The following is a 26,363-nucleotide window of genomic DNA, read 5'->3' on the forward strand; positions in this document are numbered from 1 at the left end:
CAAATGCTCTTTCATAAATTCACCACATGCTCACACCTTACATTTCCTGTTTACTTGGGGTCAAGTTTTCTCTAGGATCACTCAACCGAGCTTCTTAGACATTTAACAATGGCCACTTTCAGCCACAAGCTTCAGTCTTCAATGTCCATTGGTACAAAGGCTCACAGAGTGGCAAGAAGCAAACACCCAAGAGAAGAAAAGAGTTAAAGAGAATTTTGAAAAACAAATTGATGACTTGGGCTTTGAACATTAAGTTTGGGAGTTTTAACTTTAACAGTCCTAATGCAGTCTTGGAACATGATTATTGTACCAATAAGTTCTTGTGAAACTCCTATCTCAACTATTTCTTGAAGGCCTCGACATTGCTATAGCTTTAAAAGCTATGTACATTTTTATTATTTATAAAAAAATTGCCAACAACTGATATCGCTCCCTGCTGCACTTAGTAATTATGGTTCTTCAGTAATTAAGAGCATTTGAGTTAAACATTATTTCATATGTTTATCATTTCCTTGTTACCTTCAGAAAAGCCACCCTTGTGAAATTTATAAAGGTTAAACAGTAAGATGTAAAAGGCTTCAAGTTTCAGTTGTCTTCCAGAATTTATGCCATGCATACTTTCCCAAGGATTAAACAAGCATAAAGTGCTATTCAGGTTTTCACTTGATGAGGCAAACCTGTTTACATTACCAGAAAGAAATGTGCTCCTACTATACCCAGCCATAAAGGGATCAGATTTGATCAAATGTTACATAAATAATCAACATTTTTCTGAAATCATCCTGAGAAGGGCAAATTAGTCCTTGGATTTTGGTCACTCAATACCTCTGGGAAAATCAGCCTTTTAGAAGATGCAAGCAAAAATTACCTATGAAGTTAGGCAACACTTTTTTGAATTACATATTCCTGCAGCGGACTCTCACTTAATTGGCAAGTTCTTTTTCTGATGGTTTCTGGTGGCATATTTGTATACTTGTCAGAATTTTTTAATTTCTATCAATTCAAACCTGGTGTTTTCCTGCTGCTCAGACTAATACACCTCTAATAGTTACTGTCTATACAGTCACCACATGGTAGAGAGTTCGTATTACAGCCACAAGTTCAAAAATTTACACTTGCACATACTTTGCAAATTCTCCAACAAATTATTTGAGAAATTACTCAGCTATAATTAGTTTTCTTCCCATGTGGAAATACTACAGCATCACCCCTGACAGGAGTGTCTCAAAACCATCTGTACCTTTACCAACCAGTTTCATGCAGGCACAGAGATTGTAATGGTTAAATTTTTAAAAATTATTTTCTCTAAATGGGGACCTAATTATATTTGCATAGTGTGGTCCAGTCCTTCTGTCAGGACCTACAACCAGTCTCTATTCAACCTGTTCGACACTACAGAAGATAAACTGAAATAATTGTCATAAGAATTTCTTCCCACAAATTATATTGTAGGCAAACCTCTGAAGGTGGTTTTGAATTTAACTTCCTAAACGGAAATTCATCACTTAGTTTAGCTTCAAACTATTTATATCATTATACTATTTGACCCTTTAGATCTTTTTATTGAAATGTAAATTTTACCTTGTGAATGTATAAAAATGGAATTGGAGTTGTTTAGAAAAAAGGCACTGAGTCTACATAGCAACTTGAACAGATTAATATTGAAAAACTTTACTTCTCAAAGAAAATAAAATTTCTTTTAAGTTCAGAATGTAAGATGACAATGGGAAATGTGGAGATGCGAGGGCATACGAGGCAAATGTTGAGCCAACCATCTTCTGTCACTGTTATTTTCAAATTGTTGCTAACCTGAGAGGCCATTTATTTGAATCTATGTTACCCACAATTGAATGCTGAAGCTTTATAAAGGTTCTAAATGTCCCAATAATTTTCAGTATTCCAAATCTTAAAATGTCTGCAGTAATTAATTAACAATAGAAAAAAAAAGACATTTCATACAAAAGTAAACCATGGAGTAATGGCGTCTGTGTTAAATTATCAGGTGTGCTCACCACTGAATCACAATTAATGGAGGACCAAAACAAGAAAAAGCATATGCGTGTAGTTTTCACAAAGATGGTACCTGGATCAGTCAAGCGGTCCATTCTCTAAAGCCATCATAAAGTTCAGACAATGATAAAAAGTCTGGGGCCTAGAAACCTTAACACTACAACAGACCATCACACCTGCTTTGCATTGATTCAATTTTGGAAAAAAATTATGTTGCTACAAAATTTAGTTACCATTCTGCACAATTTTTATACAGTAGTAACAAATTAAAGTTACTGATTTTTTTTTATATATACAAATAGGCAGGTCACAGGGACTGACCCAGCTAGAGCATTCGACTTCTCAGCCCTGTTACCTGTTGAACACTCCCCCCAACTCCCCCCCTCCCCCCACACACCTCCCCTTTTATCCCTGGCTTCAAAAATGCATGATAGGAAATGCTTAAGATGTCCTTTTTTCAGTTATAAACACAGTGAACATACTTTATTTACTGTACAAGTACTCTGCATTGGCAGCTTTGCTGCGTTTTCACCACACAAGGTGTGGCTGACACTAACTCCTGCCCCTACTAAATGTACATTGAGCCAATAGATATTTGCTGCTCTTGCTCCTGACTTTATAGCAACCTACTGCAAACTCTTAAGACGATTATAGATATTTTAGTACAACAAATGCTTTAAAGCCTGAAGGTAATATAAACCTTCTTGAAAAATTAAAAAAAATACAAAATATAAGACAATTTATACAACATTTAAAAACTTACAATAAATTAAGATGCAGGCATTTTTTGGATAACTGCCTGTGGCTTTAAAACCCATCAAGCAATTACGGGGGTTGTGGGGGTGGGGGGGGACACCCTCAGGTGCTTCAGACCCAATTTCATGAATCTCTCCATTTTGTCCATGAGTATCGTCCACTTCCCTTCCCACAGAATCCTGCTCTCAATGATGCTCTCAAACGACATCCCTTTTCTAAGAGTTATTCCCGAATCTCTGGCCACTTCTTCGCCTGGTCTACAACATGCTTGTGATGAAGTTGTACAGCTGCGTCAGCACCACAAAATGAACGGGGAGGCAGGAGCGGCGATCCTGAGTGGCAGGGTCACAGGTGAGCCAGGAAAGAGCGTTGTACTGTTCGAGAACAAACCTGGCATTTGAAAGAATTTTACAATTTGAAACACTACAAAACAAGAGCATCTACAAGGTAGATAGCATGCCAACACTTCACAGGGCCACTAACATAAATTGCAATGCTGCTACGAAAGAAATAACATTAAAAGCTGTAACTGAAGATAAACCTGAAGTACGCAAATGTTTCACTTAATTGCCATTACAATGCAGTTTTGTGTGCAGATAAGCAGATTATTGTTCATAATCTAACATCCTGTAAATCAAAAATATGACTGGCCAATTTCTGAGATGCTGAATATATTATCCATAACATTAATAAGAACTTGTTTTTATTCATTTTCTTTAGAGATACAGGCCCTTCTTCCCAATGAGCCACACCACCTAACAACCCAACTATTTAACTCTAGTCTAATCACAGGACAATTTACAATGAATATTTAACCTAATTAACCAGTACATCTTCGGACTGTGGGAGGAAACCGATCACCCAGGGGAAACCCTTGTGGGCAGGGGGAGTACGTGTAAACTCCTTACAGAGGATGCCAGAATTGAAGTCCAACTTCCCAAGGTGCAATAGTGTCATACTAACCACTACACTACTGTGGCGCTCATAAAATGACACCAGGGATATGGACAAGTGGCATTTACGATGAATGTTTCATTGCAAGTCTGTGACTCCCAATTAGTTATCATCATATACAATCCACATTAAAGGGCATTTGTGTGAAATTACAATTCAATTACAAAATATCTGGATGCACAAAAGGATCTCAACAAACACCAGTGTTGCAAAATTAATTTTAAGATAATTTCAGAATAATGCAGTATTCCTTACCTGAGCACATCAGAGGTTTGGTTTGAGTCAAGGGGGTGGGAGTGCTTGCTATGGAGCAATTCATCTGAATGTACTGAAGGCACATGAAGGTGCAAGGAGGCCTGAAAACCAAAAAAAAATTAAACCCATTTAGAGGGATATACAGAAGTAACATATAATCTGCTGGACTGTGGGTCAAACTCAATGGGTCGAGCAGCATCTGTGGGAGGAAGGGAACTGACGATGTTTCAGGTCATAAACCTGATATCTGATGCAGGGTTTCGACCAAAGACATCAACAATTCATTTCCTCCCATTAACGGTACTCAGCTTACTGAGTCCCTGCAGTAAGTTGTTAGTTGCTCCAGATTCCAGCATCTGCATGTGTTTGAGACCAGCTCAACATATTATTGTAGTACCATCTTTAACACCAGATGGCAGCAACTGTTGGCAGCTTCAACTTCCTTGCACAAAGTTACACAATGTAAATTGATCCTGAAGTCATCAAATTAGATACCAGCAAAATTTTACTTTCACTCATTACTTGCTCCAAACTTAATTAGAAGTATGAATAAAATAAATACATAGCACAGAGACGCCCCACCACTTTATCATTTCCAGTCAGACACCTTATGTACGGACTCTCCTGTGCCTAGCATCATTTAATGGACATAAAATTTTATGTATTTATGTTTTTTTGTGTTCTTTATTTTATTGTGATTTTTTTGTACTGCATCGCATCCAGAGTAACAATTATTTTGTTCACCTTTACACTTAAGTACTGGGGAAAAAACATTAAACAATCCTGAATCTTCTGACAACAGAACAGTTACAGTAAAAGCAGAGTGCCCTCCCTCCAACATTCGCGATATATGTTAGGAAAAATAAACAGCAGCAACTGGAACTTGGGAGAAACTGAGCTTCCCATATTGACACCACTATGGTGGCAATTCTCCAAGGCCAGAGCTGGAATATTTTATCAGATTTTGTTTCAAAATTTTTTGAATGGTAAGCATTAAGAGGAAATAAAAAACAAAAATTAGTTAAGTGCACTAACTTGTTAGCAGAAGTGGCCCCCCCAGTGAAAAAGTCCACACCCAGCAAACCGGCATCAAGTGTTAGAAAACAAACTCAGCTTAAAAATCAACAAGCTAGATTCTTCAAAAATTCTACACAAAAATCAGCGAGCGTTGTCTGCGCAACTGGTGAAGTGCAATAGCGATTTCCCACACAGGTATGCTGAATGACTTTCAGGCTCTACAGGTTTTGCTAAAAACAAATACCTTGAGAAAAAGTGGACATTGGTTCTGTGCTTGAGGGCAGGCCGACCAAAACCAGTCAGGAAGTGGCCCAGCCTTAGCTGTCGAGACGAAATATCCTAGGGCCAGGGGCTGCTGCAGAATGGTTACCTCATCGTGAGATTCCTGACGGTCTGTGCACTGTCCCTAAAACAAAGAAAAATGGCAATTACAATAATTCCAAATGCGTAACTGAGCCCATCCACCTATAGCGTTTCAAAGCCCCATCTTTTCTGACATCAAATGCAATAATAATTTCATTTCAACATAACCTTTGGCGAGGGGGAAGGTAACATGTGCCTGGTATTTAATAGGAGTCTCTTCAAAGACCAGATGTTCATGGCTCATTTTTAGTTTCTCTTCAGAAAGCGGCTTTGGCCATCTTCGAGAACCACCGTGGCCCGTGAGGGAGAACACCCATCTTTGAGGGTTCTGACTGCTTGGCAATGAGTGAAACATTCACACCCCTGGTGGGACATAAGAGGAGCTGGGGAGTTGGAGACGCTTGTTGTCATGCACTTCCTGCTCTTTATCCTTCTAGGTAAAAGCTCCTGTCAAGAAGTCTCAAGAATACATTCAGTGTGCCCAACTTGAGCCAAGGTGGTGGAGAGGGTGGGTGTTCAAGAAATTCCTCAACAAATGAGTATAAATGGAACACATACTTTATTTCTGACACTCAGCTACTAACTAGATGCTTTCTTGGGCAGAACTTCATCCTAAACCCTCTCCTATCATATTACTCTGTTCCACAAATTTAAAAAATTTTAAATAGAATGAACATAATTGATATTTAATGGATAACGCATTTAAGCTGGAAACAAAGGCAGTTTCTTCTGCAGGTAAGTTTTGAAGAAAACAAATCAGAAAATAAGTCACTGTGAAAAGTCACGTGGTATAAAAGTGCTGCAGAGTTTTGCAGCAAGAGTTTTTTTTTGAAACAAAGAGGGAAAACAAATAGGATTTTAATACAAAATACTCTGTGGGGAAAAGTTTACATTTTGGCGGATTTCCAACACCTCCTTGTTAACATATCAAGCCCAGACATTGCCAGTTAACACACAATATCTGCCCAAGGTAATTTAATCATGCTAGGGTTTGGCAGCTGTTACAATGCTCTGGTGTTGTGATAAATGTCAGGGCATATCACAGATGCACAGAAAACAAGGACAAGCAGAGCAGTGAGGTACACATAAGGAATTTGAGGCCATAGCAAGGAATCCTGCTGAAAATCTGGAGGTATTTTTAATTTTAGATACACAGCAGAGTAACAGGCCCTTCCAACTCAATGAGCCCGCGCCACCCAATTACACCCATGCAACCGAAGTCTTTGTAATATGGGAAGAAACCAAGTGGTCACGAGGAGAATATACAAATGCCTCACATACATCTGCAGAATTGAAACCAAGTTACTGGTGCTGTAAGTGCATCATGCTAACCGCTACATTACCATGCCATCCCAGGATATTGTTCTGTATCCAGTTTAGCAACGTAACCTTGTTTATAACAGGGCGAAGGGCACAAGGTCACATTAGCAAAGTTAGAATTGAGGCTAGGAAGTTACTTGTCCACAAAAAGTGTTATTAAAAAATAAACACGAGTTATTTGAGTTATTAAAAATACTTACTATTGATGAATCTTGATGGACAAACCAATTTATTTTCTGTAAATTGGGAAGTGATTTACTGAAGTATTGCAGAGAAATAACAATTAACAATAAGGAAAGGTTACTGATGCCAACACGACATACATTACCTTGCTAGTATCACCACCATGTGGATAATGAGAGCCTGGTGAATGTGCCGGTGGTGTGGGTGGAGATGCTGGCAAGTTTATTATTAGATCATCATCTGGGTCCAATAATTCAAAAATCCCAAATTCCTCTGAAAATCAAAATGAAATCATAAGAAAAGCAGAACATAATTTTTCAAAAACAAAAGTTTCCCATCTTCTAACATGGCAATCAACACCATATTAGACCAAGGAACTGGTCTTCCACTACTCTGTGGCCCACTCCCATCACTCACACTCAGCTGTTTCTAGTGGTGTGAGCCCACAATTCCTTGTAACCCATCCCAAACATGAATGAAAATTTAAAAAGACTCTGGAAACCCAAAATGTTCTGGTCAGAAAGCAGCTGTAAAAAGAGAAACAGTTAATTCTGCAGGTCTAAGAACTCTTGTTCAGAATTCTGACAAACAGCATCAATTTAAAACATTTACTGGTTCCCTATCCACATATGCTGCTTGACCTGAATTTTTTTCTAGAATGTCCTGTTTTTCTCCATTATTGAATTTGAGTAACCATAAGAGAAAGTTTATGAGTCAGTGAATTAGTCAATCACTTTGGCATCTTGGCATTAGAAATAGCAATCCACACAGAATGCTGAAGCAAACTCAGCAAGTCAGGCAGCATCTATGGAGGGGAATAAAGAGTTGATGCTTTGAGCAGAGACTCTTTATCAGGACTGAGAAACCTTGTTCCAATTCACTGAAGGTTCCAAGTCCTTTGAGCCTACAGAATAAAACACTGATTCCTTCTAAAGACTCCTGATGAAGGGTCTCAGCCCAAAACTCGAAACTGGAAGGAGATGCTGGCAGGGATGCCAGCAGAGAAGAAATGGCTCGAGTTTCTGAGAAAAATGAGGAAGGTGCAGGATAGATGTATTCCCAAAACAAAGAATTACTTAAATAGTACAACTGTAGCTGACAAGGGGAGTCAATGCTAATGTAAAAGCAAAAGAGGGGACATACAATAAAGCAAAAACTAACAGGAAGATAGAAGCTTTTAAAAACCTACAGAAAGCAACTAAAAGAATCATTAGGAAGGAAACAACGAATTATGAAAGCAAGCTAGCAAACAATATCAAGGTGGACAGGAAAAGCTTTTTCAAGTATATAAAAAATAAGAAATCAGAGTGGATATAGGACCACTAGAAAATGAGACTGGCAAAATAATAACGGGGGACAAGCAGATGGCAGATGAACTAAATCAGTATTTTGCATCAGTCCTCACTGTGGAAGAGATCAGCAGTGTGCCAGGTGTTGAAGGGTGTGAGAGAAGTGAGTGCAGTTACTATTACAAGGGAGAAGGTGCTCAAAAAGCTGAAAGACCTGAGGGTACATAAGTCACCCGGACCAGATGAACTGTACACTAGGGCTCTGAAAGAGTTATTGGTAGAGATTGTAGAGGCATTAGTCTTGATCTTTCAAAAATCATTGGACTCTGACATGGTTCTAGAGGACTGGAAAATTGCAAATGTCACTCCACTCTTTGAGAAAGGAGGGAGACAGCAGCAAGGAAATTATACAAACAGTTAACCTGACCTCAGTGGTTGGGAAGATATTAGAGTCAATTGTTAAGGATGAGGTTATGGAGTACTTGGTGACACAGGACAAGATAGGACAAAATCAGCATGGCTTCCTTAAAGGAAAATTTTGCCTGACAAACCTGTTGGAATTCTTTGAGATTACAAATAGGATAAATAAAGGGGATGTTGTATATTTGGATTTTCAGAACACCTTTGACAAGGTGTCACACATGAGGCTGCTTACCAAATTAAGAGCCCATGGTATTACAGGAAAGTTACTAGCATGGGCTGATTGGTAGAAAGCAGCAAGTGGGAATAAAAGGATCCTTTTATGCTTGGCTGCCAGTGACTAGGTATTCCACAGGGGTTGGTGTTTGGACCACTTTCATGTTGTATATCAATGATTTAGATGACGAAATAGATGGCTTTATTGCCAAGTTTGCAGATGATACGAAGATTAGTGGAAGGGCAGGTAGTGTTGAGGGAGCAGGAAGGCTGTAGAAAGACTTAGACAGATTAGCAGAATGGGTAAGAAATTGGCAGATGAAATACAATGTTGGAAAATGCATGGTCATGCACATTGATAGAAAAAAAATAAACGTGAATAAACGGGAAAAAGTCTGAGATACAAAAGGATTTCAGAGTCCTTGGACAGAATACCCTAAGGGTTAACTTGCAGGTTGATCTGATGGTGAGGAAGGCAAATGTAATGTTCACATTCATTTCAAGAGATCAAAATACAAAAGCAGAGATGAGATGCTGAAGTTTTATAAGGCATTAGTGAGGCCTCACCTTGAGGTATTATGAACAGTTTGAGCTTTTTTTCTAAGATGTGCTGGCTTTGGAGAGTGTTCAGAAGAGGTTCACAAGGATGATTCCAGGAATGAAAGAACGGGTTACCATATTAGGTAACCCTCATATGGTAACCTGTATGGCTCTAGGTCTGCACTCACTGGAACTTAGAAGGATGGGGGTGGGGGGGGGGTAGGATCTTATTGAAACCTTTCAAATGAAGAAAGGCCTAGACAAAGTAGATGTGGAAAGGATGTTTCCTATGGTGGGGTGAGTCTAGGACAAGAGGGCACAGCCTCAGAACTGAGGGGCAACCATTTAAAACAGAGATGCAGAGAATTTTCTTTAGCCAGAGGGTGGCAAATTTGTGGAATTTGTTACCACAGGCAGCTGTGGAGGCCAGGATGATGGGTGTATTTAAGGCAGAGATTGACAATTTCTTTATTGGCCACGGTATCAAAGGTTACGGGGAGAAGGCGGGGGCTGAGGAGGGGGAAATAAGGATCCACTACAATTGAAAGGCAGAGCAGACTTGATGGGCCAAATGGCCCAATTCTGCTCCTATGTTTTATGGAAATGTAGACTGTTTATTCCCTGCTTATTTGTTTACTTATAGGGATACAGTGTGGAATAAACCCTTCTGGCCCTTTGAGCCACACTGCCCAGCAATTCCTGATTTCACCCTAGCCTTACCATGGGACCATTTCCAATGACCAAGTAACCTACCAGCTAGTAGATCTTTGGGCAGTGGCAGGAAACCGAGCACCAGAAGGAAATCCACACAAGGAGAATATACAAACTCCTTACAGGGAGCATCAGGAATTGAACTCTGATCACCTGTACTATAAGACAGATAATGGCTCCGTCTATCTAAGTAGACAATGGATGCACCCGGTTTCCGGGGCGCAGACCTGGGTGATGAATATGGAGATTCTGGGCTGCCCAGACATCAAGATCCCCCTCTCAACCTCGCAGATGTGGTCCAAAGGAATGCAAAGCAGTGCATTTGGCATCAAGCTTGGCAGCAGGAGCTGCCGGGAGGTGACGTGATACGTCATCCAACCGCCTCAGGGGCTCCACTCCGGATTTGTGTAGGGTTTACTCCTTAGCCTTCTCTTCTCCTGAAGATACCCACAAGGCAGTGGGATCCGTAACCCTGGACAGGGGACCATACCGGGTCCTGTCAGCCGGAGCCAGCTAAGCCTGTACTACAAAGCATTGTGCTAACCAGTACACCAGCATGCCGTCTCATAGATACTGCCTGACCGACTGAGTTCCTCCAGCACTTTGTATGTATTGCTCAAGATTTCCAGCAGCTGCAGAATCTCTGAAGTTTAGAAACAGTGACCGTCATTTTATACTTAGCCCATGGTAGACTGTAATAACTCAAATTCTACTTCATCTGAGGAGTACATCTATGGCCTGGTGTGTTTAGTGCTCAAAGTTTTTTCCCTGTTATGATACTCACTAAACATTTTCAGAGATGTGCACAATATTCACTCCTGTATAATTATTACTCTTCAGTTGCGTACACCAGAAAATCACACAACCCGAACTCTCACATACTGCTCGTAGGAAAGGAAATCTAGCTGATCTTCAACAGCTTCTAACCGACAGTGGTGAACTTAACACGAGTTCTGGAGAAACAAACATTCTTCTGGGGAAACTCAGAGGGTTGGGTTGGGCAGTATCTGTGGGAGAGAAATCTTGAACTTTTTGAATCAAAAGCCTGCATTAGGACACTTTGACTTGAAACATCAACAATTCCTTCCCTTCATGCTGCTCAACCCACTGAGATCTTCTAGCAGTTTGTTCGTTGCTTCAGATTCTAGCACCAGTTATCTTGTTCTGTTCTCTATCACCCCATACCTTGTATAGCATGCCTACAATTACCCTAGATGAGATAACAAGGATCAGGCTCTGAATCCAGGGGGTTCCTGGACTTATTCAGCTCTGTTACTATCTAGGTTAACGAAGCAATAATCATTTAAAAACAAAAAACCTACCCTGATTTTCATTTTTGAAACAACCGATTGATCAATCAAGCTACCACCCAATGGAAAAGATACAAATCATAAGCCAACAAAACCAAAACAAGAACAAGAAATTATAGGCCAATTAAAACAAAAAAAACCTGCTAATGCACAGACAGGCAGCACTAACCGACATTTATTTCGTAGTTCCCAGTTTGCACCTGCACCATTGCCGAAGTGGGGAACACCAGAATGTGTGTGCACGACGTATCCTGCGGTGTGCTCAGCTGTGATGTCTGCATGTTGAGAGATGTGCCACGGCCAAACACTGATCCCACGGACACAGAGTCTACAGAAACAGAAAACATCCATCGTTTCTTAAATCAACATTTGAAAGTTAAGATTCCCTGTTAAGTTTCAGCAGTTAGTAACATTATTCCTAACGGCTTCAGGATAAGAACTGACCTTCAGTTCTAATTATCTTTCACTTTTTTGATGGAATGAATTAATTCATTTGATTCATAACAGCACTTCAAAAAAAGAAAACTGTGATTTCCTGATAGCTTGCAGACACTGGCAATATGTTCAAGTCGGAGACTTGAAATACTTCTTGAACCCCTGGTTTTAATTACCCAGGCTAAAAATACTTAACAACTAGCAAATTATGCACTCATGTTAATGTACCATAAATAACTTTGAAAATTCTGTGGTGCCATTTGAAAGAGTAGTGAATTCTCCTTGTGCCCTGGTCAACATTCATCCCTAACCATCAAAAAAAATGCCAGTCAGGTCATTCCAGCATCCCAGATAATTATAAAGTCTGATTCCATTAATAGTCACTGCATTTCAAAAATTAATTTGGGAAACAATATTGAAATGTTTTGACAACAAGCTGTGTTCTATAATACTAGTTATTTCTCCAACATATTTACAGTACACAATAAATTTAGATTATTGGCTCTTTCATATTCTCACTCCTTAATAGGAGTGTGGTCACTGGAACCTCCTGTAATTCACTCAGTTGCTTTAGTGCCACTCTATAATTGATCCAAACAAACACATAGAAGCAGGACATATGGAAATGCAATTGCTCACAAATGGTGAAGAAATTCATCCAACTGTATCCATGGATTATTTATGCACTATTAATGCAGTCATACTTCCATCAATAATCTAATAGTGCTGAGGTAAATGTAGATCTCTCTCTCTCTCGCTCTCTCTCTCTACACACACACAGGGCATGGACACCGGCCCTTCAGCCCAAGTGGCCCATATTGACCAGGATTCCCACCTCAGTGAGTTTCATTTGCTTGGGTTTGACGCATATCCCTGTAGACCTTTCCTGGCCATGTACATGCCCTAGTGCCTTTTAAGTGTTGTTAATGTACCACTTTCTCTGCAGTTCATTCCATACATTTGCCCCTCTCTGGATGGAAAAAATTGCCCCTCAGGTTCCTATTACCTTAAACCTGTAATTGATTAACTTAGGCAACAGTACACTGGATTAACTACCCTGCAGACATATTCCAGCTGCAAAATTTGGTAATCATACAAAGGTGTTTGGCTGTGCCAGATCTTTGGAAGTTAACCCATCAATCCTTCTTAATCTCAAACATCTTTCCAATTCCTTTCTAATGGATTTAGGCCCAACAAGTACAACTTCTACCCCACTATTACAAAACTACTGAAGGACAACTTAAGTACAACTTAAGTAAAACTACTGAAGTACAACTTAAGTACAACTTCTACCCTACTATTACAAAACTACTGAATGGTTCCCTAGTATGTTAAGATGGACTTTTCACCTCACAATCTACCTCATTATAATTTTGCATCTTACTGTTTACTTGCACTACACTTTCTCTGTAGCTGTTACACTTTATTCTGCATTCTTTTATTGTTCTGCTTCAGTATACTGTATGAACAGTATGCAAGACAAGCTTTTCACTGCATCTCAATACCAACTGCTCTTGTCCTCCAGGTAGAGGATGCAATAGTTGAGAATAGGACCGACTAACTGTAGTGCATTTTATAAACAGTACACATTGCATCCACAGTGCAGCAGCGATGAAGTTCATTGAAAATTTAGAGTGGTGAAGAGAATATCAATTCAGTGGACTGCTTTCTCCTGGATGGAGTTGTGCTGATCTTGATGCCAACTTAAAACAAGTGTCCATCTCCTGTGTATCATCCATATCCCTCCATATTCATGTGCCTATCTAAAAGACCTTAAACTCCGAAATTCTGCTTCCACTGGGAACTTATTCCAAGCACCTATCACTCTGTGTAAATAACCTGCCCCTCACATCACCCTTAAACTTGTCCCACTCTAGCAATAAAAGCATTTTGGGCATTTTTTGAGCTGCCCTCCTCCGAGTAGGAAGTATTTTATTACACTTCTGACTTGTGACTTGCAAATGGATGAAAGCCTTTGCACTGTGTTGGAAAGATATCCACCAGAAAATAATTCCCCTCTGCTTTGCACTGATGTCTGCAAGTCCTATTATTATCCAGATGAATTTCTGGTCAATAATGACACACACAATCTTGATGGGAAGAGAGTCAGTAACGGTATTGTCAATGAAGATAATGGACAGGTGATAAAACACTCAAGTTTTAGAGAAAGCCATTGACCATCACTGCAGTGCCATGAATGTGACTTGCTGCTTAACAGCTCAGACTTGAAATGCTTGGGTCTTGTTGCAGGTAGGCAGAGACTGTTTCATTTTCAGATTTACAATGGAATTAAATATTGTGTAATCATTAGCAAACACCACCGTTTCACACCACAGGATGGAAGGTCCTCTGAAGATGTTATGCTTACAATGCTACCGAAGGAATTCCTGCAACAATACTGTTCTCCTCGTAACTGTACGAGTTTCCTCCAGGTGCTCCAGTCCCTTCCAACATTCCAAACTTGTACTGTTGGGGTTAGGAAGTTGTGGTCATGCTTATGTTGGTGCTGGAAGTGGGGCAACACCTGTAGGCTGCTCCAGATATGCCCTTGGACTGGATTAATCACTGGTGAAAATGACACATGTTATTGTGTGTTTTGATGTATGTGTGACAAAGCTGATCTTCAATCTCTTTAAATCAGTGCTATTTACTCCAGTAATCCAACAACCCTCCAAAAGACCAAGACTGTATGTTTCCATATTGAACACTCAACTACCCTTTCAATCTATAATTACCCTCATCACTGCTGTAGTCAGGTTTAACCAACCACAAATCTTATACTCCCTAAGGAGACAACACCAAAGCCTAAAAAATAAAAAGACCCAAGTAAGCGGAACAAGTGCCACACATGCCCTTACACTTCCTCCCTTACCACCATTCAGGGCCCCACACAGTCCTTCCAGGTGAGGCGACACTTCACCTGTGAGTCAGCTGGGGTGATATACTGCGTCCGGTGCTACCGATGTGGCCTTCTATATATTGGCGAGACCCGACGCAGACTGGGAGACCGCTTTGCTGAACACCCACGCTCTGTCCGCCAGGGAAAGCAGGATCTCCCAGTGGCCACACATTTTAATTCCACATCCCATTCCCATTCTGACATGTCTATCCACGGCCTCGTCTACTGTAAAGATGAAGCCACACTCAGGTTGGAGGAACAACACTTTATATTCCGTCTGGGTAGCCTCCAATCTGATGGCATAAACATTGACTTCTCTAACTTCCGCTAATGCCCCACCTCCCCCTCGTACCCCATCCGTTCTCTCTCTGTCCCTCTGACTATACCCCTTGCCCATCCTCTAGTTCCACCCCACCCCCGTCTTTCTCCCCAGACCTCCTGTCCCATGATCCTCTCATATCCCTTTTGCCAGTCACCTGTCCAGCTCTTGGCTCCATCCCTCCCCCTCCTGTCTTCTCCTATCATTTTGGATCTCCCCCTCCCCCTCCCACTTTCAAATCTCTTTCTAACTCTTCCTTCAGTTAGTCCTGACGAAGGGTCTTGGCCTGAAACATCCACTGTACCTCTTCCTAGAGATGCTGCCTGGCCTGCTGCGTTCACCAGCAACTTTGATGTGTGTTGCATGAAAGAACAGGTTCTATTTAGATTCTTCAGCAGGTTAATCACAAATCATACCTATATAAAATTACATCAACATCACTTACACACCACTTTAACATCTGCAAACTGATCATTAAGAATACATTCATACTTTAATATATTCTGAACAATTCTTACCAGGCATGATCACAAACGATCCCTGTGGCTCCATCGCAACCAAGCAAGCACTAAGGATGCTTGGAGAATCAGCTGCAGAAATACCGCACATCTTACACGTGTCCTTTAGGTGCCGGCTGAGGGACTGCAAAGTGCGACGACCAAGCAAGCAACTCCAGTCTGCAGAAAACAAAGACTGACATGAAAGACAAATCTGCACCGGAGATCAAAGAATATTTTTTCCTGTTGTTTTCTCCATCATTTTGAATGTATATTTATTCCACAGAATTGCATAATAGCCCAAAAGTTACTAAAGAAACTGATATGTTGTTGCTGAGTGGCTCGCCGAGCTGGCTTGTTAGCTTGCAGATGTTTCATGACTCAGCTAGGCAACATCATCAGTGCAACTTCAAATGAAATGTTGGTGATCTACATTGTTTGTTTTTTGTGTGTCCTGTGGGGTGAGGGGTGGGGTGTGTGTGTCTGTGTGTATCTGCCATTTCAATTGGTTACCAATTATATAATCCGTGATTGGCTCGTTAAAATCCGAATAGTTGATCATTGTTGTCCAGGCTGGGTTAGTTGACCATTATGTAGGATTAATTGTCCTCATTGATTGACACAAGTAATCAGGTGTGAATTGACTCTTGACTCTGGACTGACGACTTGACGCTGAAGTGGGATGCAAACTAGGTTCATTTCGATGTGCTTGCTGATAGAATTCCGTGTGGAGAACAAAGCCTCTAAGAATTCTCGGGCTTGTTGTTGATAGGCTTGGCCTAGGATAGTGACATTGGTCCAGTAGAATTGATGTGCTTCGCTGTCACAATGTATAGATATTTGACAACACAGTAGCACACAAACCTACAGCCACACTACGCCAATATCTATCAAGAATAAAAGACTCCCCACCGATGATGCACAGAACAAATACTATATATAAAATTCCATGCAACAAGCATTATATTGGACAGACTGGTAAGAAGTTATCAACAAGGGTACATGAACACCAACTGGCTGTAAACTGTCATGATCAACTTTCCCTTGTATCTATATACTGTGACAGCAAAGCACATCAATTCCACTGGACTAATATCACTATCTTGGGCCAAGCCCATCAACGGCATATAAACGGTATCGAATAGAAATGGCACACATACCCATAAAAACACACAAACGGACAAACAGGACATATAAAAGACAAACAATGTAGATCACCAATATTTCATTTGAAGTTGAACTGATGATGTTGCCTAGCTGGGTAATGAAATGTCTTGCTAACAAACCAGCTCGGCGAGCCACTCAACAACAACAACATCCTCAACCCAAGCTACAAGTCCTTTCCAACATCTTAAATACTGATAATATTTCAGGTTTACATGACATTCCTTTCTCTGTTCCATGCAAAAGCAAAAATAAACATGAAACTGTCTTTCAAGGACATCCCGTTGTCTTATAGTTAATGAAGTTTTTCCTGAAGTATAGTCATTGTTGTATTGTAGGAAATATGGCATTTTTCCAACAAAACAATTATGTAGCAATGACTGTAACCTCTTTCAATAATGTGAACTAAATGCTACAACACTAGCATGACCTCTACTTTCGATCTATGTGGTTGAATGTTTCATTTAAAAGTAGGCACACTCAACTACATTAGAATGTCAGCCTAGAGTTTCATATTGAAACCACAAACCAGACAAAAAGAGTAGAATACTATAAACCAAGTTAAAGCTGGGATATAATTGTAGATATTAACCTGTATTTGAATACATCCAAATCTGCTGTAAATCATAAAAGGTGTCACATCAAGATCCCTGAAAATAAATTTAATCAGTGGAGATCATGTTGAGCAAATTCAGGATCCAGCATGGTCCTGCTCAGCTTATAGTATATAATGTGGCAGAGAAGTAATAAAAATAAGGAGTTCCTGTTCCCAGTTACAATCAACTAGCCCTTGCTCAAATTTTTATTTATAAGCAACAGCAAAAACAAGAATGGATGCAGTTCCAAATACTGTGATTCATTTGAAAACAAAACGCTATAGATCCAGGAAGTCTAAACTAAAAACAAAAAAAAATGCTAGGAAATGCTTAAGGGGCAGGAAGCACCTGTGATGAGCTCAAATTGATGAATTTTCACAACAGATGTGATGAAAAGTCATCAACCTGAAATGTTAACTCTATTTCTCCAGGGATGCTGCGCGACCTGTCGGGTATTTTCAGATTTTTTTGCTTCATTTCAGATGCAAGTTCCTTGTCATTTGAATGTAAATGCCTTCATGTGAACAGAGATAATTTAATGAGGCAGAATACCAAACTCACAAATTTTTTGTATGAATTTTCAGCTTTTCATTTTTACTAATACACTGCAAATATGAAGGCATTCTCAGAGGCTGGAGTTGAAGCATATCAGCTCCTGTCTGAATGGCAACTACCAAAGCAACAGGTCTACAGCAGATGCTATCTTGTTGGCTCTTCACACAATGCTGGAACATCTGGATGCTCAGGATGCTCTTTATCGACTACAGCTCAGCATTTAACACCATCATCCCCTCAAAATTAATCAGTAAACTCCAAGACCTGGGACTCAATAACCCTTTGTGCAATTGGATCCTAGATTTCCTCACTTGTAGGCCCCAGTCAGTTTGGATTAACAAAAGCATCTCCTCCACAATCTCCTCAGCACAGGAGCACCACAGGGATGTGTACTTAGCCCCCTGCTCTACTCACTTTACACCTCTGACTGTATGACTACATACACCTTCAATACCATGTGCAAGTTTGCTGATGACACCACTGCTGTTGGCTGTATCGAAGGGGGCGGTGAATCAGCATACAGGAAGGAGATTGAAGATCTCTCACTCAATGTCAGTAAGACCAAGGAACTGATTACAGACTTCAGGAAAGGAAAACTAAAGGTCCACGAGCCAGTAATCATCGGAGGATCAGAGGTGGAGAGCTTTAAATTCTTGGGTGTCACCATCTCAAAGGACCCGTCCTGGACCATCATATAAATATAATCGCAAAGAAAACATGACAGCACCTCTACATCCTCAGGAGTCTGCGGAGATTTGGCATGTCTTCAAAATTCTTGACAAACTTCTATAGAAGTGTGGTGGAAAGTGTGCTGACTGGCTGCATTACAGCCTGGTATGGGAACACCAATGCCTTTGAACAGAAAATCATACAAAAAGAAGTGGATTCAGCCCAGTACATCACGGGCAAAACCCTCCCAACCATTCAGAACATCTACAGGAGACGTTGCCATAGAAAAGCAGCATTCATCAAAGATCTTCACCACCTTGGCCATGCTGTTTTCTCGCTGCTGCCATCAGGGAGGAGGTACAGGTGCCTCAGGACTTCCACCAGTAGATTCAAGAACAGTTACTACCTCTCAACCATCAGACTCTTGATCAAAAGGGAACAGCTACACTCGTTTGAGGACTCTATTATATTCTTATTTCATGCTCGTTATTTAATGCTATTTATTTATATCTGCATTTGCACAGTTTACAGTTCCTGTTCTATAGATTTGTTAAGTATGCCCACAGAAAAAGAATCTCAGAGTTGTACAGTGGTGCTAGTAAGCTGTGAACCCTATAGAATTTTCTCCATTTCTGCATAATTGTGACCTCAAACTTGATCAGATCTTCACGTAAGTCCTAAAACTAAACAAAGTTAAATAAATAACACTAAAAACATTATACTTGTTCATTTATTTATTGAGAAAAATGATCCAATATTACATGTATTTGTTGGAAAAAGTACGTGAACTCTGGAATAATGCCTTCTATAGAAGCTATTTGGAGTTGGGTGTTCCAATCAATGAGATAAGATTGAAGGTGTGGGTTGTAGAGGTGCCCTGCCCTATAAAAAAAGGCACACAAAATCAGGTTACTGAGAGAGCCTGCTCTTCTCAAGAAAGATTTCTTTATATGCACCAGCTTTGATCAAAACAACTTTCAGAGAACCTTAGAAGAATTGTGGAGGTGCATCAAGTTGGAAAAGGCTACAAAATGCATTTCAAATGACCTGAGTATTCATCAGTCCACAGTAAGAGAAATTATCTACAAATGGAGGAAACTCAGTACTGTTGCTATTCTCCCTAGGAGTGGGCATCCTGCAAAGATCACACCAAGACCACAAGGTGCAATGCTGAAGGAGGTGAAAAAGAACCCAAGGGTAGAAGTAAAAGACCTGCAGAAATTTCTAGAACTTGCTGAAGTCTCTGTTCATGTGCCCACTATAAGAAAAACACAACAAGAATGGTGTTCATGGAAGGACACCACAGACGAACAACTGTTTTCCAAATAAATAAATAAATATTTGCTGCACGTCGTAAGTTTGCAAAAGTCCACCTGAATGCTCTGCAACACTTCTGGGACCACGTTCTGTGGACAGATGAGACAAAAGTTGAACGTCTTGGCAGAAATGCACATTGCTATGTTTGGAGGGAAAAGGGCACTACACACCAACACCAAAACCCCATCCACACTGATGCATGATGGTTTGGGGCTGCTTTGCTGCCTCAGGGCCTGGACAGCTTGAGGGAACAATGAATTCAAAATTTTATCAAGACATTTTACAGGAGTATTTTAGTGTAGCAGTGCATCACCAGAAGTTTAATATAAGTTGGATAATGCAACAAGACAATGAGCCAAAAAACAAGAATAAATCAACAACAGAATGGTTTAAAAAGAAGAAAATTAGTGTTCTAGAATTGCCAAGTCAAAGTCCTGACCTTAATCCTATAGAGATGTTGTGGAAGGACCTAAAGCAAGCAGTTCACAAAAGGATGCCCCCCAACATCCCAGAGTTGAAGCAGTTTTGCAAGGAGAAGTGGCCTAAAACTCCTCCAAGCTGATGTGCAGGACTGATAAACAGTTACTGGAAACGTTTGGTTGAAGTTATTGCTGTCCAAGCAGGTCACACCAGGTACTGAAAGCAAAGGTTCATATACTTTTTCCAACAAATACATGTAATAATGAATCATTTTCTCAATAAATAAATGAACAAATATAATGTTTTTGTTATTTATTTAAATGAGTTCTCTATCTAGTTTAAGGACTTGCATGAAGATCTGATCACATTTTAGGTCATATTTATGTAGAAATGGAGAAAATCCTACAGGGTTCACAAACTCTATAGCACCGCTGTATGTGATGACAGGTCTGTACTCTGATAAAAAAAATAACTTTGAACTTTAAATGTAAAAGAGTGGAGCTTCATACAAAAGTTGCAATCACTTTGGCTACACTCTTTCAAGATCATCACTGATGTGGTATTCTGATAACCAGTATCTAAATTGGTAGTATCTACAAGAGGTGATGCCTCAAGAAAAGAACATCCATCGAAGTCACCACCCAAGTCATGCTATCTTTTTGCAGCTATCATTGGACAGGAGGTACAGAAGCTTGAAGTTGCACACAACTAGGTTTAAGAACAGTGACTTCCATTCAACCACCTGCAAAACCCTAAACACGAGGGTTCAGCAACACTATGACCACTCTGATCACTTTACGCATTATAGTGGGCTTTAACTGTTTCTTTTCTTTTGTTAAAATTGTGTAAAATATGCTTTAATTCTGAATGCTATGTTCCTGTAACGCTGCTTGGTATGACAATAACCTTTGATATTTCACTGATAAGAACATATGATCAGTATCCTGTAGGTTACAGTAAAGAGCTAAAATTATGTTTTTGCCTTCATAAGTAGGTCATCTGAGTGATATCAATTTAAGTAAATTCAAATTTCAAAAATGATGCCAGTTTCTAAATACTAGACAAGTTTTAAGGCAACTGATGAAAATTTCCTCCCTCTTTAGGCACAACTTATGAATTAACATCCAGGAACAATGTATTCTATATATTCACACACACATTTTTATTAGGGTCAGCCATAAATATTAAAATAGCATTATTACATTGGTATTTGGTGGAAGGGCAGGTAGTGTTGAGGAAACAGGTAGGATGCAGAAGGACAGATTAGGAGAATAGGCAAGAAAGTGGCAAATTAAATACAATGTTGGAAAATGCATGGTCATGTACTTTGGTAGTAGAAATAAATGTGCAGACTATTTTCTAAACAGAGAAAAAATCCAGGAATCTGAGATGCAGAGGGACTTGGGAGTCCTTGTGCAGAACATGCTGAAGGTTAACTTGCAGGTCTGAGTTGGTGGTGAGGAAGGCAAATGCCATGTTAGCATTCATTTCAAGAGGTCTGGAATATAACAGCAGGGATGTGATGCTGAGGCTTTATAAGCACTGGTCAGGCCTCACATTGAATATTGTAAACAGTTTTCAGCCCCTCATCTTAGAAAAGATGTGTTAGCATTGGAGGGGGTCCAGAGGGGGTTCACAAGGATGATTCCAGGAATGAAAGGGTTATCATACAAGAAATGTTCGATGGCTCTGGGTCTGCACTTGCTGGAATTCAGAAGAATGAGGGGGGATCTCATTGAAACCTTTCAAATATTGAAAGGCCTAGACAGAGTAGATGTGGAAAGGATGTTTCCCATGGTGGGAGAGTCTGGGACAAGAGGGCACAGCCTCAGGATAGCGGGGTGCCCTTTCAAAACAGAGATGCAGAGAAATTTCTTTAGCCAAAGGGTGGTGAATTTGTGGAATTTATTGCCACATGCAGCTGTGGAGGCCAGGTTGTTGGGTGTATTTAAGGCAGAGATTGATAGGTTCTTGATTGGACATAGCATGAAAGGTTATGGGGAGAAGGCCGGGAACTGGGGTTGAGGAGGAAATTAAAAAAAAAGGATCAGCCATGATTGAATGGTGAAGCAGACTCAATGGGCCAGATGGCCTAATTCTGCTCCTATGTCTTATGGTATTTAAAGTAGCTTTCAATTCGTATGGTTCCCTCACAAACAACTGAACTCTGCCTAACCCATATCCCAACAATAAGGGGGAAAAAAAGCTAAATCACATGATTACAACATTAATCTTATAAAATAGCATATCACCCAATGTTGTGAGCAAATATTCTTTAAGAAAATACAGGGCTGTTTCATGTGTGTATGTATAATGACAATGATTCCCATTAGTCACGGTTCACATCTGGAATCAATACATCCAAGAATGAGAATCATTTGATAGAAAAAGAAAATTGCAAAACAAATATGCAATGTGCCTGCTTGCATGACAGATTTACTCTGATTTATTTTACCTTTCAACTCTCCATGTCCTATTCTCCCAAGGCGCCCAATGACAACTCTCCAAGGAAGTGATGTCATCTGCATAATACCCAAACACCAGTCCCAGAGCTTTTGCAGACCCATTCTCCTGGGTGAACCTTTCCGCCTGCGAGCCCTGTCAAATAAAACAAATCACTACTTTAACTGAGTAAAACTGATTTACCAAAATCCTTTTCTCTTGAAAATATAAGTAACAACATAAAGAGATCACTACCAAACCCGAGGCGAGAAGACTGCAACTAGCGGGGCACTGTCTACACCACCCCAAGCTACCAGCCCCCAGCCTAGTCATCATATGGGAGCCCAAGCATGGGAGGATGAACCCTGGGAGCCCTCCCGAGACTATGGTCAACACGCTCCTAGAAGATGGCGGTGCAGATGAACTGAACACACTGATGAGGGACAGGGAGAAGTGGACAGTCCGTCATTGTGCCCGACGCCGGCCCTCTAAGCCTGAGTTGATGTAGTAATATTAGTAGTAATACCATGCGATTAAATTGAGTACCGAGCAAATGTGCTCAGTCCACCACCCAAGGATCCACGGGGTAAGTGGCTGAGACATACGAAATCGGTTCACTTCTTGTAGGGAGTTGGTTGATCTTGGATTATTGGTCTGCATTGGGAAAAACATCCAAAACCTCACGCAAAGTTACAGTCAGGCTTGGTTTCTATACCATTGAAGACCAAACACTCTTAACGTTTCCCGATAAAGCTCAAAGACTGTCTGCTTGAGCAAACTACACAGAACTTTGAATTGGACCCATGAAAAGAGTAATGACGCCTACTAGCTAAGCCCTTACATAGCTCAAGAAATTTCCTAGCATTTAGTTTGAGTGGGAGGAGAAAACAGATTACATAAAAATCTTATAATAAAACAGGAGCCAAAGCAGAATTCTAAAGCAATCCAATCAATAAATTGAGTCATGAAATGATCAGACAGGTTGTTACACAAAGAGAACTCTAAATTACCACCCTTCAGGCAGTACTATATGCGTGCAACAGTAACAGACATCATAAAAAGGACTAATTCTGATTTTCCCATTGGATCACATGCAAAAACTTCCTCAAAAAAAAACCTCATTAACATCGAGAGTGTCACAAGTCAACTCTTACGTCCAAAGCTGAGGCAAGGCCACACAGCTTCTCAATTCTTAATAGGAGTGGTTAATCAGTATATTCCCAAAAAGCTTATCTTGTACTTGGGATAATTTCCAATGCCTCGCTACAAGAATACTGAATGGAAAGTACCACCACCAGTCTAGGCCACCAGACTGACTACTGACTAGACAGTATGAATTAGTCCATATTTTGATATTTTCCAAAAGTCTACAAACCTGTTTGGTACATCTATATTAATGACGCAGGTTTCCAACAGCTCTCCATACAGATCTGTACATGTTCCAAGCAGCCACCTCTGGTCATGTGACAAGCAATATCCAACAAAAAGCACATTGTACTTCTGGCTAGCTTCTCCAAACGTCTCCCCCAGCTCAGTCTGCTTATCCTTCACGGGAGCCAAAATAAATGGTGGGCTATAAATGCGCAAATATTCCGGCCTCTGTAGGGAAAAACAGGCAGGTTCAGAATTAGCTTGTGTTTTAAATATCTCAACTACACAAATAGCTTAGTGATTAAGTGCACCTCTTTATTGTACCACAAATATAAAGCAGAGGCCCCGAGCCCTACATCAATCTTGTGTATAATACTTATTTCTGGAGTCATCCCAATTTCTAACAGCACAAGGAAGGCAGTTTTGGTTTTAGTTATTTGCTGTACAGTGCAAGTATCCTACTCCTGAGTGAAAAATTCACAATAGGTCCTAGATTAAACTTGAACAGTACTAGGTCATCGCAGTAGAACTACACAATGGCCTCAGTCCAAGACACCAGATCATTGCAGAACTGCCTTGGTGCCACTGAGCTAATTATCTTCGACACTTTTTTGTGATAGAAATGATATGTGGAATCACCATTATCCAGAAAGCCTGAAAATGAAGCCAGCTGTAAGTGCTGTCAGTTAAGCTGACACCTACTTACTTGATCTCCAACATCCTCCCTCCAGCAAGGTGATGGCACCAGTAATGGTTATTGTTAATGTGCTTGGGGACTTTGTATATCCATCTACAAGTCAGGACTATCAAAATACCCACTGTGCTCAAATTCAGGAACAAGTTAACGGCAGAAAACCCTGGATCTAAGTTCCCACTCTTTTCCATGCAATCATGGCTTGTCTGCCACCTTTATCACATTATATATGTGTTAAGGAAGGTATTTTTAACTTTACAACCAGATATCAAAGAAATTATAATTGGGAACAAAGAAACGGAAGAATTAAACACACTTTGGTTTTGTCTTTGCAAAGGAAGAACAGACAGACAGGGTGGAGAGGGGAATGGAGAGACAGTGAAGAAAAAAAAATTAGTAAAAAAATAATTCTCATAAAATTATTGGGGCTAAAGCTTGACGAATCCTCAGAACCTAATAACCTACGCCTCAAAGGTTGTAGGGTCATTGTTTAAAAACAATGGGTTTCCCATTCCCTATAGAATGGAGGAAAAACATTTTCTCTCTGAGGGTTTAAAGTCCTTGGAACTTTCTACCTTTATGGAATGATGGCCGCATCGCCTTCGAATATTTTAAAGTAAGATGTGAGTAGATATTTGGTTAGCAAGGAGAAAGGCTAGCAAAGGTAGAGAGGAATGTGGAGCTAAGGATACAAACAGATGAGCTATGACCATATTAAATGGCAGAGTGAGCTTGAGTGGCCAAATGGTTTACTTCTGATCCCAAAGTGTATATTTGTACAGCAGAAAATCCAATTTGTTTCGGACACACAGAATGTATTTACCAAAATCAACAGATGTTAGGCCAGGCATCAAGTTTAATTGGGTACATGCCAATCTGGCCCAGTGAAAAAAATCTAACTCATCCATTTCTTGCAGCCTGGTGCAAGAATTGAGAATAAGAGCAACACACTTAATTTAGAGTTGAGGACCACTAACAAAGTTATTGTTGTACCAACAATAGTATTGCCCCTGGAGCTACCCAGAATTGCAACAAACTCCCTTGGTATGTACAATGAAGAACATATTTGTAAGATCATCAAGCACATTACTTACATCAGGACTCTTTAAGGTGCTGTCTAAGGCCAGTCCTGGGCCAAAGCCAGTCAGTGCTTTGACATACGTGGAAGGTGGTAAGGATCTCCGACATTGCGTGAACACAGAAAATGCCAGTGATTTAAGGTGCTGGGAATAGAGGTGTCGATCATCATTTTTCACAGGTTGCAAAAGATACTGACATGGAACAATCTGTGAAGAGAAAAATCCAAAATTGAATGCTTTTGAATCTTAATCTAATTCTCATTAGAGTTCCAGCCTGGATATGGTACAGTGGTCTATTCTTTAGCTAGAGCAATGCAGGGGATCAAACTTTTAAATTTCCATTTTGGGAACAGCCAGTAGTACCAAAGGGACAATCAACCAGTTCAATTTCAAGTTTAGTTGCCATTCAACCATACATATGAATACAGCCAATGAAACAGCATTCTTCTGGGGTCCAGCGTACAAAACACGGAACTAAACCACAACACACAGAGCACATACACACCATGCCTATAGAAAGTATTCACTCCCCTTGGAAGTTTTATTGTTTTACAACACCAAA

General features: G+C 40.2%; 1 protein-coding gene across 3 annotated transcripts in view; it reads right to left on the reverse strand.

Annotated features, from left to right (window-relative positions):
- Nucleotides 1–2,388: 2,388 nt before the first annotated feature.
- Nucleotides 2,389–26,363, reverse strand: part of med13a (mediator complex subunit 13a) — a 174,094-nt gene continuing 150,119 nt past the window's right edge. For all 3 annotated transcript variants that reach the window (XM_072243538.1, XM_072243539.1, XM_072243540.1), the window contains 9 exons: nt 25,817–26,008; nt 24,033–24,256; nt 22,671–22,813; nt 15,516–15,674; nt 11,514–11,672; nt 7,004–7,131; nt 5,237–5,398; nt 3,976–4,076; nt 2,389–3,156 (listed from right to left, as the gene is read on the reverse strand). In XM_072243538.1, the coding sequence (XP_072099639.1) occupies nt 3,024–3,156; nt 3,976–4,076; nt 5,237–5,398; nt 7,004–7,131; nt 11,514–11,672; nt 15,516–15,674; nt 22,671–22,813; nt 24,033–24,256; nt 25,817–26,008 (1,401 nt within the window). In that variant the 3' untranslated portion in view covers nt 2,389–3,023. The remainder of the gene's footprint in view (nt 3,157–3,975; nt 4,077–5,236; nt 5,399–7,003; nt 7,132–11,513; nt 11,673–15,515; nt 15,675–22,670; nt 22,814–24,032; nt 24,257–25,816; nt 26,009–26,363) is intronic.

This window comes from Mobula birostris, chromosome 25 (genome assembly GCF_030028105.1).
Source record: "Mobula birostris isolate sMobBir1 chromosome 25, sMobBir1.hap1, whole genome shotgun sequence".
Classification (NCBI taxonomy): Eukaryota; Metazoa; Chordata; class Chondrichthyes; order Myliobatiformes; family Myliobatidae; genus Mobula; species Mobula birostris.